Source organism: Thunnus albacares, chromosome 13 (assembly GCF_914725855.1).
Source record: "Thunnus albacares chromosome 13, fThuAlb1.1, whole genome shotgun sequence".
NCBI classification, from domain to species: domain Eukaryota; kingdom Metazoa; phylum Chordata; class Actinopteri; order Scombriformes; family Scombridae; genus Thunnus; species Thunnus albacares.
The window spans coordinates 6,683,111-6,700,363 of NC_058118.1; the positions used below are offsets into that span (position 1 = coordinate 6,683,111).

The following is a 17,253-nucleotide window of genomic DNA, read 5'->3' on the forward strand; positions in this document are numbered from 1 at the left end:
AGAAATGGATGAACAAGAAGAAGAAGCTGCCTCCTTTTGAACCCTCGACAATCACGTGATGTAACCACAGGAAGAGGTCTAACAGTCACAGCTGCTCTCCTTCTCTTCTTCCGCCTCAACTCTCTCGCTTTTTTTTTTAAACTGCACCTAAAGATCATTTTCTCAAGACGTGACAGCTTGATAATTACACAAAGTGCATGAGAAAGAAATACGCTGCTCGGACGTGTAGAATATATGAAATAAACGTCTTTGTCATTAGCAGATGTGTCTGAGCTTCTAGTTTAACATTAAAATTGGGATTTTTTTTTAGTGTTAATCAACTTCAAATCTAATTCTTTTAAGACTTAAACTCACATTTTTCCATCTTTACCATATTTGATGCTGAGCTGCAGGCCGTGATGAGTTCATTTATAGTCATGTAGTCTTTCTGTAGCTTTATGCAGCTTTGTTCAGAGCACAGTGTAAAGTGAAGGTTGGGTAATAAACCCAGAGTGAAGTGGAAATAGATTACAACTCACTGTAGTGTTCCCATCAGGTGAATGAAAAGTATTTAGTGTATTTTACATGAATGTATCACATTAAGTTCATTTTATCGTCAGTTTCATGATCTGACTAATTATTCTGAACACTCAGATTTTCACCTATTTTTTTCTTCTGAGAGTTACAGGAAGGTTTGGTTAAGTACCTGATGAGTAAAAAGGAACGTTTCCTGTGAAAAGATGGTTTCACTGATAATCTGACTTTCCTTTTGTAGAAATAACAGTCTTCATAGTATGATTACTGATAAAATATGAATGGTAAAGTTTTGGTTCTTTCTGACTCAAGCTTGAGCCTGCAGCAGTCAGATGGTGTAAAAACAGTGAACTGTGGTGTTTGTTTCACAGCTGTGGTCATCAAACAGACATCATTATCAAACAGATGAGTTAACAGATGAGCTACACGACAGCAGCATTGTAAATGGGAAGACGGCAAAACGTAGATTACAAGAAACAGTGTAAATGTGAACATTTTTTAATCCGTGTAAGTTGATTGCTTATTTGCATTTTGAATAACATTTTCTTCCGTTGGTTTCAAAAGTGAAAGGCGGCAAGTTTCAATTCCTCGTTAATGTAAATGTCCAACTGTAGCTGTGTTTTCCCATAATGCTAACTTGGAGGGCAGGTCACCATCGCACACGGTGGATGATGGAGAAAAAAAGCTTCTCTGGTAGATATTTAGTAATATGGAGACACCAGTATGAGTTTCACTAACACACCACAGAAATGAGCTTACTGTAAGTACAGTGCAGTATAAAACTCGGCCTTTTACACAGTGGTGGAAGAAGTACTCAGATCCTTTTATCAAGTCAATAGCACAATGTAAAAATACTCCAAATACAAGTAAAAGTCCTGCATTTAAAATCCTACTGAAGTAAAAGTAAACAAATATTATCAGCTAAATTTACTTCAAGTATTACAAGTAAAAGTACCCTGAAATTCAGCCTCTGTGACTGATACATTATATATACAACATTATATTATACTGATGCATCAATGTGTAATCAGCATTCTACTGCTGTAGCTTCCTCTCCCAGATTAATAATGGCAGAGGAAAAGGAAGAAAAGCAAAGTTCTGATGCACAAAACTTTTATCTTTGATTTTTGGGGAAATATTTGAACAGTCATTGAAATGAAACCAAAATGTGTCTTTGGTGGAGCTGCTAACAGCAGAAACATGACCAGGAGACACAACTACAAGCTGATTTTATAGAAAAGCTCACAGGATGAAAATAGGCTGGCTTTAATAAGGTGTTGGATTTTATTTTAAGATGATCACATGATGTTTTTGTGTATATTATATTAACCTGAAAGTAACTGCAGCTGCCAGGTACATGTAGTGAAGTACAGTGTTTTCCTCTTTCCCTATAAAGCAGCATAAAAAAGTACCTCCTAATTTCACCTCAGATTGTACTGAGTTACATTCCATCACTGCTTCTGCAGCCCTAAAAAACTGCTGGACTAAATAGAAAACCAACTTTTCTCTGTCAAGACTTGTTCATTTATTGCTCTGCTGGTATCTAGGTCACACACACAAAAAAAATCTCTCTGAAGAAGCTCCAGCAGTAATGAACAGGCCTGTCTGTGAGCACAAAGACAGAGGGATGAGAATTTGGCTTCATTTTCTGATTAAGACCTGTAATGCGGGGTAGTGATGAAAAAAGTTGTGCAAAGACAGCTGCTCGTATATAAACTGATCTAAGTAGTGAACCAACTGTTTCTGGCGGTGTGTTTAGGGCTTGGAAGCATATGTGTAGAAAACTGTGACATCGCTAGGTAGAATATCACTTTTATCCCCCCGACATCTGCTCTTTCATGTAGGTTAACGGCCGAAAAAGAGAAAATCATTCTGACATTAATACCTTTGAGGGCAGTGGATGTGGGAAACAAACCCTTCCTACAGTACAAAGACATTAAAGAAAAAAATGACATGGTTAGGATACAAAAAAAATACATAAAAGCTGATGTTATTTATTCATTTGAATGATCATATTCTGATGCTTCAAATGCAACATGTCTGTTACAATGAAAAGTCAGGATATGTTGTCTTTAAAAGCCACACTTTTTTTTTTTTCTGTTAGCCTTTAACCCTCCAATCTCCTCACCCCTGCCCTGCGTTCTGCTAATCCCCTGTCCTCTCCAATCTATTGAGTCACCAGCCTCCAGGTGTGTGTGTGTGTGTGTGTGTGTGTGTGTGTGTATGGGGGAGACGTCTTCATCTGGCAGAAGACCACTGCATGTGCCAGTGAGGAAGTGATCCTAACTCCCTGTGTGAAGAGTTAAGTAAAGCCCACACTGGCTCTTCTGATAGACCTTATCTGGGCCGGCAGCCATTTCCCCCTCCCTGCCTCTCTGCCTGCTTGCCTCCCTGTGCTCCACAAGCTCCTGGGCCACCCACAAGCTCCCACATGTCCCCTGAAGATGCCATCATTTTTTACAAGGAATTGAAATCCTGATATATGACAAGCTGCTGCCTCTCTCGGTTTATGTAGCTGCTCTCCAGCCAGCTTGAGAGAGGAAGTTTTGTCAGCCTTATGAAACACAGCAACTGAGTGTTTATCCCTGTCACAATGCAAGACTGAGCTGAAGAAAGCTTCACTCGCTTTTTCCTTCTTTTTTTTTTCACAGAGGTCACAGAGTTTGACGAAAAAAAAAGCTTCAAGTATAACACCTCGGTTTTCTGATCTATTACTTTCCCCTCAGCTTGCTTGCATATCCAAATAAGGGCAAAAACCATAGCTGCGATCACACAGGCCTGTGTGTCCCCTGTGTGTGAAAATGAAGGGCGTGATGGCCCCGCTCAGATGCTGTTGCACACTAGATGTGTAAAAAATACAGAGCATGGGCGGAGCTGAGAGCCTTCCTGTCTGACAACGCCTGTGGTCGTGGAAGTCTTGCAGCACTGAGCTGAGTTCTCGGTTTTGTTTTTAGTTTGCGGCTCTCATGAAATGACTTCACCCACCGTAACGTTGAAGATGAGGAGAAAATAGGTTCAAATGACATTTGAACAGAGACAAAAAACTGCACCTAAGGGTGGAATTGTTTTACATAGTGTCACACAGCAGAATAAAGTGTCAAATTGAGCAATTGAATGTTGCACTCAGTTGTGCGTTGTTGAGTTAAAAACCCACATGGAGGCGTATTCACTGACATGTGGTTTATTTCTCATTTGATTACCAACTGCCCTAACCACTGTAGATAGATTCTCACTTCTCTGCGTGCTCCGTGTTCCACCTGTGGTGGAACGGATGAGAAATACTCAACGTTCTCTAAAACTAACCGAATAACTGAATAATAAGGTTTGAGTTGCATGTTTTCAGCTCAGTTTCTGAGGGAGGAAAGTTTTGAGTTCTGCAAAGATATGTAATTCAACAAAGTTTCATATTTTAAAATAAAAGAGGAGACATTGAGGTGACAGTTTTACAGATAGTAATCTGTATTCAAGAGATATGTTGTCATAGTGATGGAGCGAGAAGTACACAAGTAAAGCCTGGAAATTAAAAGTAAAAAACAGGAGCAGTAAAAAAAACAATAGCTGGCGTGAATAAAAGACATTGCAAGTGGTGGAAGAAGTACTCAAATCCTATACTTAAGTAAAAGTAGGAATACTACAATGTAAAAGTACTTAATTATAAATAAAAGTCCTGCATTTAAAATCCTACTGAAGTAAAAGTACATTCTCATGAAGTATTACAAGTAAAAGAACTCGTTTTGCAGATAATTGGGCCTCCAACAGGTGACTACATGAATCTGAGATGATCATTCACATAACAGCAAGAAGACAAAAACAAAGTTCTGACACCAACATTTGGATTCATTTTTCAGGCTTTCCTCAAATCGTTGCTTTTTTTGTGGAATATTGGAGAGTTGAACCTCTTTGGGTCTAGAACAGTTATTTATATGAAACCATGTGAGAAGTGTAGAGGGGAAATATCTTTCTCACATCTGAAACATGACAAGGGGTCACAAGCCAAAAGGTTTAGTAACTACTGGTTTAATCTTTAACAATGTTTTATAAGCTTGTCATATGTTATTTCATGTAAAATGTTCATCTTAAAGTAACTAAAGCTGTCAAATAAATGCAGTAGAGGACAAATTATAATATTTCTCTCTAAACTGTAGTTTTACACAAGTATAAAATAGCATGAAATGTAAATGTAAAGCACTGACTTAATTATAGCATGTGAGGAAAGGTACATTCCACCACTGTGTTTCAGTTGGTTCAGCAGGTGTCCTGAAGTCTTTGATCAGGACACTGAATGAACATCAGACACTGACACTGACCTCTGACCCAAAAGAAGTTCATTAAACCAATCGTATTACTTTCAATAAAATGCCTCTCTGCGCTAATCTTCCTATTCAGCTTGATGAAAACATTAAATTAGCAAATGATGATAAATGAACTGATGTACAAAAACTGAGATTTATGTTTCAGAAGCTTATCACATTTGGATAACAAATTAATCTTTCTATCAAAGCTAGTTTCTTAAAATTCATCCATCAGCTATGTCTGTCATTTATCTGCACAGCAGCACCGCTGAGCCTCAGTTATCTGTTAACAGAGGTTTAAAGTAACTAAGTACATTTACTCAAGTACTGCACTTAAGCACAATGTAAAGGAACTTGTAGTTTAGTTGAGTATTTCCATTTGCTATTGCTTCATACTTCTACTGCGCTACATTTCAGAGGGAAATGTTGTACTTCTGACTCTGCTACAGTTATTTAACCGCTAGTTAATTCTAAGATTAAAGACTGAGATACAAAACATATTATCATTATATAAAATATGATAAAGTACCCAACAGAACACAAAGTAGTTAAAATTTGATCCAACTCAACCTGTACTGACATTAAAATCCTCCTTACATGTTTATGCATCAGTAATAATCATCCAGTATTGTAATATATAATAATATAACAATGACAGAAGAAACTCTGCTGCACAAACATGTTTATTTTTGATACATAGTTCAAACTAAACAGATGAAGAAAGCTGCATGAATGTTTCCATGAGTCACTAACGCCAACATACTCTATGTTCTTCACACACAGTTATACACTGCTTCAATGGAAGCCTTTACAGGGTCATGACCTGCAACTGACAAAAGTACATGTGGCACTCCTACACATAACACAATGAATGTAGTGTGAGGTATAACTATTGTATTTACTGCTCTGGATTTCTATTGAGCTGTAGTTCGCCAGTGGAGGCATTTAATGAGTTATAATACTTCTATCATCTCCTGATATATTTATTAACAGTAATGAGGAAAAACTATGTGACAGTAGTAGAGTCACATTCATTTAGGCCGCGGCATATGTTGGACATCATTCCAGCTCTCTCTCCTATTTTTCCGCGTCTGTCTCATTGTTGTCTGTCCAGAACAGTAAAGTGAGAGATGTTCCTGCATACAAACTAGGACAGTTTTCCTGTGTATCATATCACTGATGCGATTTTTTATGCTGTTTTCACCTCATTTTACTTTAATGAATTTAAAGTCCCTGCAAGCAATAAATGTTCATTTATTTTTCTGATTTAAAAAAATCCTCAACTCTAAGTCATAAGGTAACGCTTTAAATTCCTTCCATACATGTCTTTCTCCGCTCCACGTCTTGGACTGATGATTATGAAGTGAATATTCTGACAAGTTGTGTGTGCCATAGGGAGTGTGTCTTTGCTTTTCAGTGCTCACTCAGTTGCGACCTGACAATACAATGGAGAATTTTGAGATAAAATCATCTGCTTTACTTCACTAAACCATAACCTAATCTGTTTTTTCCTTTGTGTGTGTGTGTGTGTGTGCGTGTTTTCAAAGAAGCAGATTCACTAACTGTTCCTTTGCAATAAAACCTTCATCTAACAAGACGATGGCAAGGCCTTATTGAGCTCACTTACAGAGATTTAAAGCGTCCTCAGTGTGCATGACCCCGATCCATCAGCTTACAGTGATAGTGATAGTCTCTTCTTAAACAGTAATGTAATCCAACAATAGAGTGCTGCACCTGAACACTACCTGATACACACAGCAGCACAGGGTGACAATCTGTGAGCATAAGTTGTTCTGTACAGGCTATTGTTGAAGGAAACAATAGCCACAGTTACTGGAACTGAAAATCACTTTAAAATTTAACTGGGGAAATTATTCATGGCAGACAGAAGGTGAAGATATAACTAGATTTACACTAGATTGATACTTTAGTTTATGGTTCCCTCTGCTGGCAGACTTTAGCACCCTCACCCTCCACTAATCTGCTTCTACTGACATTTTACATGTGAGACTTAACTGTAAATGATTGCAGATGGTTGAGAACTACTCACACAGGAGCACAAAGTGTGATTAGGACATCTTTACTTTGACTTTTCAACAAGAAACATTCAAACAAACTCTGGCCAAAGAGCCTCTTCAGTCATCCTGCCATGACTCTGTGAGAATGCTGTGTCATGCTGCAGTATGCCTCACTGTGCTGTAACTGTTTTTTTTCCAGGCAAAGACGGGACTTTACTCTCTCAGTACAGCAGTTTGCTGTATTGAGCAAATACATCATGGCCTTAATGTGCACACGGTACACACTGTGGGTCTCAATGCGTTTCCTGTTTGTTACAGATAGTTTATTTGGGGAATTACAGGGAACTGTTTTTCTATGGGAACATCTCAGGGAACTTCCAGTGTGCTGTAATGATTTTTGCACTCAGAAGAACCCAGATCATACTGATTTCCCTGGTAGTTCACCGTCCACTGCCCACGAATCAGCAGATCTTACTGTGGTTGCAGCTTCCACAAAACCTAAAGTAAACAGTGATTTTATGACAATACTCATATTTCTTATTTTTTTAAAAAAAGACCTTTATTTTTCTCAGTTCTTAAGAGAAATAATATCAACTTCCTCCTTATATACACCCATGCTAATATTTCTAATCACAACAAAAAACAAAAAATGAACAGTTGGAGGACAGTTCTACAAGACATCACAGACATGTGGAAAATAAAACATACAAATTTAGTCCCGTTGTTGTTACGTCTTCCTGGAGTTGCACCGTGCTGCAGGAAGCTAGCGCTCTGGTGTAACTGATCAGATGATGTAAACTAGAAACAGTCAGGTTTATGTCTTTACTGCTGTATCTCTGGATTTGTAGATCACTCCTCTGCTTTTCAGCTCTCTCACCACACCTGCAGGAGAAGAGAAGAAAATGAGCAACGTAAACAGCAGGTGACGCTACAGTGCAAAGTTAGTGGTACCTACAAAAGTAATAGAAATATAAATTCCAATCAAGAAACAGACAAACATTTACTTTCTATGTGTGTGTGTGATTAGAAGAGCTACATGTTGAAGCGGTACAGTTAGATACGGCGTACCTGGAGGTAGTCTGCCTGTCACTGACACTGCGTATACACCTGGCTTGAAGTTGCCTGTAGGATAAAGCACAAAATATACACAACAAAGCTGACTTTTCAATGTTTCATCAGAGACCACATATAGAGAGGACATGAATAGAGTAAACCAAAAAAGGAAAAATTATTCAAACAATATTAATAGTATTTAAACACAGAAATGATTAAATAGTTTTCAAAAACACTGAGGTGTACTAGCGTATGAGCTCCATTAATCATTATTTTTCTATTGACAAATGATGAAACTGAATATAAATTGAGTTGATATTGATATAATATTGAGTGATGAACCCACAGAGAACTTTCATCTGACTTTACATGTCTCAGAAGTTGGTAGAGAAGCAGGTGGCTATAAACACAAGTCTGACAGGTTGATAATGTTGCTGTGTGCTAATGTTTACAGGTTAGCTGTAATAACTATGTAAATATGTCAGGGCTATGTGTCTCTGCTCCCTAGTAGTCAAAAAATGATGATGCAGCTTTAAGTGTAGGCATACATTCAATAAACCTTTCTCAGTGACAACTTATACTACAGTGCCCGTTGCTTACCTATTCTCTGCCACTTAGCTACCCAGCTGTCCTCAGGACTCATCATGGCTATCACCCTGTGAACACACAGAACTTTATTATAAACAGAATGGTGAAATAATGGTGTGAAAGTGTTTAATTAAACAATGCTAAAATTAGTATTTACCCATCAAATGAGGAGCTTGTGCATTCATAAACCATCTCTCGGTTCCCCTTCATCTGAAGGTACGACTCACAGTTGTCGCAGCCGTCATATTCAAACTGGTCAATGGTCTGAAGAGGACATGATGAGAGTTAGTAATAGATCATATGAAGCCAGGACAAAGAGTCAAGAAATGAAAACCACCGCTGATAGACAGACATAGTTGTATTTCAAATGTTTCACTTCACCAAAACTACTATGCCAGACCTCTATTCTAACATTAAAGATACCTGTTAGCTTCCAATTCAGGATTAAGGGAAAAGTTAAGGGAAACATAAATAATGATATTTAGCGGCTGATTCTCCGTTTTTTCACCATTTACACTGATGAAAGAGTGTTAAACACTGTAGCAAAAACCTCAACACTGTTTAAATCCACTTTTGGATTTGTGAAACCTTTAGTTTGCTTGTGAAAACTGAAAAAGGGTGGTTTCACTGCTTTCTCCCCCACACAGACCACATTAGACTGACAGATCTATGTTTAGTGGTTTTTTGGACCTGGTCTAATGTGGTCTGGATGGAGAAATATCAGTGAGATCGCTCTTTTTCAGTTTTAATAAGCAAAATATAGGTTTCACAAATCTGAAAGAGGTTTTAAACAGCACTAAGGCTTTTGCTACGATGTCTAACACTTTTTCATATATGTAAGTGCTGAAAACACGGAGCATCAGCTGCTAAATATCAAAGCTAACTTCAGCGTCGTAGTACAGAAGATATTCGATCGACATGAACAGTTTCAGACGTGAACAGCCTCATTGTAAACAAGCAAAGAAATACTTCCACCAGTGTTTGGATGGTATTCAGTGACTATAAGTCGTCATGACAGCGATAATTAACCAAAGTTTCAGTTCAAGTTGGAGACACAACAGAAAAAAAACACGGCTAGGCGCTAGCAGAGAAGCTAGCTCGACTGTTTCTTCATATTCTTCAGTTTACCTTCACTAGAGAGCAAAGGAGACAAGCTCGAAGATGGCGAAGGTCTTTGGGGACCGTTTCCAATGCCATTGTGTTGAGCCTCTTTAGAAAATAAGACAGAAATACTAAACAAATCTAACAGATGAATGTTTTGAATTTTCCCCAGCAGTAATCATGGCAGTAATACGTCACTGCCTGTGAGGACCTAAACACAGGACCAGCGCAGAGGCGTCTCTAGTGCGCCTGTATACAAATCTTTAGACCTGCCATCATGTAGAATAATGAGCTCGGTTACAGAGATTATTTCAGACTTGTTCTGTATAAATCACCAACTGGTTATGTGTTCCACTTTGTCCAGTCAACTTGTTATGTCTAAACTAAACAACGACTGTTGGTCATGCATGCCTGTATTTCAACTGTCTCTGTCTGAGGGATTCAGACTAGAGCTGCAGTGATTAGTCGATTCATCGATTAGTTGCTAACTATTAAATTCATCACCCACTATTTTGATAAACAATTAATCATTTGGAAAAAATGTCCAAATTCTCCGATTCCAGCTTCTCAAATGTGAATATTTTCTGGTTTCTTTCGTCCTCTATGAGAGTAAACTGAATATCTTTGGGTTATGGACAAAACAAAACATTTAAAGACATCATCTTGAGTTTTGAGAAACAATCATCAGCATGTTTTACCATTTTATGACATTTTATAGACCAATCAATCAAAGAATTAGACAAGTAAATAACAGATTAATCCATAATGAAAATAATTGTTAGCTGCAGCCCTAATTCAGGCCAGTGAAGACTTTATGATTTTACTAAAAATAATAAATGTTCAAATTCAAAATAAATACAGGCTATGGATGAATTATAACCACATGCCTATAAAGTTCAATCAGATCTGAGCATTTTGAGGTTTAGGCAGTACAATGGCTCCCTGTCTTAAAACAATAGTCAGATGTCCATATGAACAATGTAACAGTTTTGGCTGCGGTAATCATTCTTCCTTTTCATAATGCTCGTTGAGAGATCCCTTAACGATCCAATGTACTGTAAGTGATGGGGGACAAAATCCACAGTCCTTGTTCTATGTAAAAATATATTCCAAAGTTTATCTGAAGATAATAAGAGCCTTCAGCAGTCTGAGTTACACAAATTAAGTGGGTGTCATTCAAAGTTTTATTTCAGTACCACATTCCTACTCTGTTATTATGCCTCCACTGCAAATCAGCACATAAACACTATCCAAGCAAACAAATACAAAAAGTGAATATGTTCTAAAAAGACCATAACTTTTGAAGAAACCCACTTGATTTGATCAATCCAAGCTTCTGAAGCTGCATATTCAAGGTTAATATGTGTTTTTTAACAGTAAGTAAAAACTGTTTTCAATGTATGTATGAGCTAGCAGGTATTATTCTTTAGAAAAAATGAGAACCGTTCCTTTAAGATGCTATTCTGTACTTATCTATATTCATTGACTTTTACTAAAATTTAAATTTTCTATGTCTTCCTCTCTCTGGTTTTTGACAAAATAGCTGAATGCATTTTAAATGAACTGTTCTTACAATGTCTGTTTTCTTGTTTTATTATTATTATTCTTAATATCATTATTATATCACTCATCACTGTAACCAGGTCACTGCTATTTACATTAAATCAGCTATTTATTTCATATGTATTATTTATTATCTATTTAATATTTATAACTATTATTTGGCTCTGGTCTTATAGTATACCACATTTTTAAATTGCAACTGTTAAAAATAGACATTTTGCAGACTGTCTGGTTTTGATTTACAACTTGGGAAACTGTATGTGATTATGAGGGTGAAGACAAATGACTACTATCAAGTCATAACACTACTATAAATTCATGCTGTACTATGTTTTTGTACTTCAGTCGTGGTTTTATCCATGACACTGTTTATTTTAAATAAAATGCTCTAGTTTGGATTGACACTATGTTTATATACAGCACAGCAACTTTATCCAAATACATTTAAACTTAACAATGTGTTTACTTTTACTTTACTTTAAGTACATTTTGGCTGCGATAATTATATTTCTACTCAAGTTCAATATCAGCTGAAGATTACCAGTTCTTTGTGACAGTTTCTCACTCTTTCACACATGTTCCTAACAGGTGAATGGTGTCACCTGAGGAACAAACCTTCTCACAGTCCCGGGATTATAATCTATCTAGATTAAATATCAATATGAACAGTACATTTATTAAAAGTTATTTCTACCTTTGCTACTACCTTTGTAAACTGATGCTTGCTGTTAAATTGATTTTGTTGATGTTATTTCTTTTATTTTCTATTTTGTAAACATAAATCTCATTACTATCATGCTTGTTTGGTGCTTTTAATGTGAAGCACTGTGTAACTTATTTTGAAAACTTTGTTTTGCTTATTGACTTACCCTTACAAAGATTATCACCACCTTCTCATAAACTTAACTTCGTCCATCTTTTCAAATTAGATTGTTTTCACAGCAGACATTTTGACTTGTCAAAGCAGGAAAAGCACAGTTGTAACTCATCACACTAATGATGACTCCATTACATTATTTTCCCAGTAAGTCATGTCAGTAAGTGTGCACATCACCAGAGCACTAATGCTACCATCATTAATGTTATTAATTTCACCTGTTTTGACAAATCAAAATGTCTGCTGTGGTTCACTCTACTAAATTGCAATTTAGCTAACTATATGTTAATGCAAGGCTGTTTCTTACTCCATGCGGACTACGCATGTGCATAGGGCCCCCGCTACCACTAGAGGACCCCAGTGCGCCAACATATTTTCTCTCCTGGAATATAAATTGAGACTCTTGGTAACCGAGCATCCTCAGACTTTCCTGAGGTTATCAATGGCTCAAGATCACCTCAGTGGCCTTGCATTAATCGGTATCAATCATGAGATTGGCCAGCAGCTGTCCTATGATGACATCATTGATGATTTTGCTTCTGCAAAATCTAGGAAGCAAAAGTTTTGAAGAGGGTGATGATGATGATAATTGATAGCCTTCTCTTTTAAGCTTTATAATGATAATTGTGTGTAATTTGTTATTTGCTCATAGTTCATTTACACCTTTATCTTTATGCCAGTTTCATTACGCCCTATAAATAATACTTAAGTTGTCTGATTTGCAAAATACTTTTAAACTTTTATCTTGATCTTGCTGGTGTCACTTTATAATACTTAATTCTGTGTTTATTCTTGTTCATAAATTTATAATTTATTTTTTTAAGTAATTTTATTGGTTCATTATTTATAATTGGCATGTTTGTTTTGATTTTGATGTTAACAATGCAGCTACATGTACAGGGGGCAAAAAGCTAGAAATGGCCCTGTGTTAAGGCATCAGTAAATATCCAGCAATATTAGCCTCTGAAAAGGACCATTCTACATGATAGCTACTTTTACTTTTGATACTTTATGTATATTTTGCTGCTGATATTACTTCTATACTTTTACAAGCGTAATATTTTGAAAGCAGGACCTGTATGGAGGTACTTTGAATAGGTTTGCAATCAAAAAATAGATTTGAGAGCAAAATTATCGACACTGCAATCAAAAAAAAAATTATTGTAAGTTAAATAAATTTGTGATTAAAATGCAAATCAAAACTATTGTTTGCAAATCCAAAAGTTTTGCTTTTGAATCTTGTGGGCGGGACCTACGCTGAAAGATTGTAAGACATGTTGCTATTGGCCAGTCTCGATTGGAGTGACAGTTTGGCAACATCCACAGTTAGTGAAAAAGAGAGGGAATTTTGAAGTCCACGGAGAAGACAGAGCAGGGCGGAAAAAATGTTTTTATTTGCAAACAAAACTTGTGGATTTGCACACAATACTGTTGGATTTGTAAATTTTTTGATTGCAGTGTTGATAGTTTTGCTTTTTTAGTTGCAAACCTACTCTGTTTGATTGTATAATAAAGACACAAAAGTACTTCCACAGACTCGTAATGGAGTGTTTTTAAATGAAAAGCTTGTTAGAAACAGTTTCATCAGACAGACAGATGAACCTGGCAGTTGACTCCAGAGTCAGAATCAGATGAACCGTTGGAACCTAACAGTTCCAACAGTTCTAACGGTTCTGAGAACAGGAGAAGGTCGTTTTTGGGCGAACCAGGTACGATTATCCAGCGGCTAATTAAGTGTTTGTTATCGATGCAGAATGACCTAAAAATACCAGACAACACAATACAACCTCAACCAACGGTACTGTGGCAAAAACAGTTTGACATACTGAGCAGTTCATTGGTGAGCTGACGGACTAGCGCTAATGCTAGCGGAGTACCACTAGCATTTTCGGGTCTTTTAGCAATTTAACCGCTAACGTTATAATGTTACATTTTTAAGTCGTTAACATTAGACGTTTTAAGAACGTTGTTGTGTCACCTCGGTGGGGATTTTCTTTACGATTTGTAACGCAATTTCTAAATTATCCACTACTTAGCATTATTTAACTTTTTTAACGGTACAATGAAACTGGTAATAAAAGTGTTATTAGCAGCTAACGTAGCTGACGTTAGCATTAACTGTTGACAGTTGGCCTGATATTCAGATGAGGTTAACTCTACCTCTGTTTCCAGTACCACAGACAAAGGCATGGATGCTGCTGATAGTTTACTCCCTGACTGCATTAACCCTAACAACTTTCCTGCCAAACTGTGGCGTTTGGTGAACAACCCGGCCAACAGAGCCATCTGCTGGGACAGCAGCGGTGAGGTCATTATTATTGATCAGCAGCTCTTCGAGAAACAGATTCTGTCTCCCGGCAGCATCACCTCGGACAACGCGGACGCCTTCAAAACGACCAACTTCTCAAGCTTTGTCCGTCAGCTCAACCTGTACGGCTTCAGGAAAGCCGACCCAGCCAACACAGCTCCAACCAATGTGATCACTGGAACGCATCATCATTTTTTCAACCCAAACTTTAAGCGAAACCACCCTGAACTTCTTTTGAATCTGAGGAGACTCACCGTCGACAATAAGGCCAAGCTACAAGCTGGTCTGAATGTGAATTGTCGTCCCCCGAGTCGATACCAGCGACTTAGTGGGGGTGATGATGGAAGAGATAAAAATATTAAAAGAAGTAAGTGCGTCATCTCAACTTTTTCATGGCACGGATATCCAAAAATATATCACATCACTGGATGCCTTCTCATGGCTGTCTTTCAGTGGGGAAGCAGCTGTGGTTAGTGGAAACACAAGTTTCCCTATTGTGGTACAGTGAATAACACTGTAAAATGAAACCTTTCAAGGACTGGAAAGGGTCCTCAAACCACACTTTGAAATCACTAAACGTTTTCTGACTTTTCTTCTGAACCAAACATCGAATTGCAGTTTTAATTACACAGTCCAGTGCTTTAAATTTCAGTTATCACTGTCTTAACCGGTAGTTTGCTTTTTTTTCTGTTTCTGTAGGCAGTTCTTCACTGCTTGACCACAAGGAATCAACTCATCCTTACTATCCAAACAAAGCTCAGTCCATTACAGCACACAATGGAACCCCAGTTCCACCACGTTACCTGATAAGGGGTCATGGTGCAGGTCTTCCTCCTTCTGTCTTTGCTACAGACAAAGGCATAGCGGTTCCTTTAAGCCACCACTACACTGGAGTAGCCTCCAGCCCCAATGCTTTGCATATTCAACAGGGTTTACTGGCTCGTGCAAACCATGGCAACCACAATTTCTCCAGTTTTAATGTTCATAACGCACAATATCAGCCTGGCTACTTTTCCCCAGGTGAGCATGATATCAGTTAACCTAGATGTATTGTCACTTTGCTTAAACTGAATTTCAGTTGAAAAATGTACTTAAGCTATTATGTACTAAAATGTACTTTTAAGGATTTGTATGTTGAATAAATGTTGTTTATTAATTATGAATGGCTAAATTTTGGTATTAACTGCAGTGGGAGCAGGACCAAAACCCTGCATTTTATAACCTAAAATATAATCTCTTGTCCCTGCTCTTGAAGGTTGCCAGTGCTACCATCCAAACCTTGTGGCATCACATATGAAAGCTAGTGGCCTTCAAACAGGGCAATCCCCTTTCCACAGTTATTACCAGGTAGGTAAAGTGGTGTCTATTCACTTAGTCATGCAAACTGATTTCACAAGTTGAAAATCATGTCATCAATGACTCTGTTCACAATTATTCTGTGATTCATCAAAGAATGTGAGGATTGTTAACATGCACTATTTCTAAAACATATTTTTCTTGCACTGTTTTAGGCAGGCTATCCTGTGAATAATCTGTGTCATGGGGACCAGAACCAGGATTTGCAGTATAAGGAAAACCTTGAGATGAAGAAATGTGACGTAAACTTGGACACAATTTTCCAGATTGCCGACGAGGTGATGCAAACTCCCAATAACTGCCTGGTTAGAGTTGTGACCCCAGAGAAGCCAGGCACTGTGTCATTCAACACCAGTAACACCACACCGCAGGCATCCCCACAGAATGACAACCCTGGCAGTACCAGGAAAGCCGACCCTTCATGTCCCGGACCCATTATAATGGCTGTGTCAGGCAACATTAACCTAGTCACTTGTGAACAGCAGGAAGGATCTGTGGTTTCAGTACCTGAGCAAATGCCTGAAGATGTCATATTGGAGGTAAGCTTCTGTATTGTAGATTTCCCGAAGTCAAAAAGAAATATTCAGTGTGTATATTAATAGATATTTATTAGAGAATGTGTAACAGCTTAGCAGAAACACATTGCATTATTTGTTGTGGTCTCCTGGCAAGGTCACCAGTGATGATGCAAAGGACAGTGAGGTCGTAGGTGTGGAGTCTAGCCAAACTCTTGGGGATTCCAGCCCTCCTTAAAACAGCAGCTGCACGGGAAGTACACCACATGTGTAGGTAAGAGATTATTGAACATTTAGGGAGCACATTCACAATAAAACTAGTGGAAGGAAAGGAATTTGAAAATGGAATGTATATTTGCAGCAGGTTTACTGACAGTTGGTTGTATTTTTTTTGTTTTAGATCTCAACTTATTGATTTGATTGGCATGTGACAGGGAGTCTTGATTCACTACAGGATGTCATGTTCTCACTTTGACCAGACTTAATTCTCCACTTCATTTGTTGCTGTATTTTAATTGAAATCTAATTGTACAACTACTGCAAAAGTAGTAGTAGCTTGTACCTTTCTATAGTGGTATCTTTCCTTATTGTTAGTGACTTTGGAAAATACATTAATTTGAATGATATTTTTGATTCTCCAAGAATAAGAATGACTTGTACCATAGTGCATGTAAAAAAAAATGTAATATGCATTTTATTTTAATATGCAGATTTTTTTAATATGCACTTTATTTTAATATGCACATTTTTGACTGACAATTTATTCTAACTAACTTATTCTAACTAATTTATTCTAAGTGTTTGTCGAGGCAAGTTGTAACAAAGCGATGTAATACATAGATACACCATATATATTAAATTATTTATGAAAATATAGTTATTTTAGTCTACTTGTGATTGTTTGTTTTGTGATAGTGACTCAGTGGTGGTTGTATTTCCCAAGCCTTCTATTTTTCACTGCATTGCCTCCAGCATGTAGTGTTTTTTAAAATATGTAACAGACATTTTTAAAGGCATGTGTGTAAAAGTATATGTGTATAGTCATTAAAATGTAATATCGATTCGAGAA

The 17,253-nt window shown here is 37.3% G+C and overlaps 2 protein-coding genes across 3 annotated transcripts; one reads left to right on the forward strand and one right to left on the reverse strand.

Moving 5' to 3' along the window:
* Positions 1-7,371: 7,371 nt before the first annotated feature.
* On the reverse strand, positions 7,372-14,360 carry supt4h1 (SPT4 homolog, DSIF elongation factor subunit). Of its 2 annotated transcripts, none has more exons than XM_044370361.1 (5): positions 14,166-14,360; positions 8,622-8,728; positions 8,477-8,532; positions 7,892-7,945; positions 7,372-7,705 (listed from the first exon to the last, which is right to left on the reverse strand). In XM_044370361.1, exons 1-5 carry the CDS (start codon positions 14,316-14,318, stop codon positions 7,638-7,640), a joined length of 438 nt encoding a protein of 145 aa, XP_044226296.1. In that variant the 5' UTR covers positions 14,319-14,360; the 3' UTR covers positions 7,372-7,637. The 2 variants fall into 2 exon arrangements, with proteins under 2 accessions (XP_044226296.1, XP_044226297.1); XM_044370362.1 differs by lacking the exon at positions 14,166-14,360 and adding an exon at positions 9,593-9,812.
* hsf5 (heat shock transcription factor family member 5) lies at positions 14,326-17,250 on the forward strand (the record flags this gene model as incomplete). Its single annotated transcript, XM_044371129.1, has 6 exons — positions 14,326-14,680; positions 15,013-15,333; positions 15,569-15,660; positions 15,825-16,208; positions 16,342-16,458; positions 16,585-17,250. Coding segments are annotated over 5 exons (1,233 nt in total), but the record flags the coding sequence as incomplete, so codon positions are not given.
* Positions 17,251-17,253: the final 3 nt, after the last annotated feature.

Coding starts and splice junctions, on each gene's coding strand:
- supt4h1 (XM_044370361.1), bottom strand. CDS start 14,318: ATGACCTCACCGCTGCTGTCCCAGCAGATGGCTCTGTTGGCCGGGTTG. Junction 8,729..14,165: donor CTGTGGTACTGGAAACAGAG/GTAGAGTTAACC, acceptor TGTCCTCTTCAG/ACCATTGACCAGTTTGAATA. Junction 7,946..8,476: donor AGCTAAGTGGCAGAGAATAG/GTAAGCAACGGG, acceptor TTTATCCTACAG/GCAACTTCAAGCCAGGTGTA.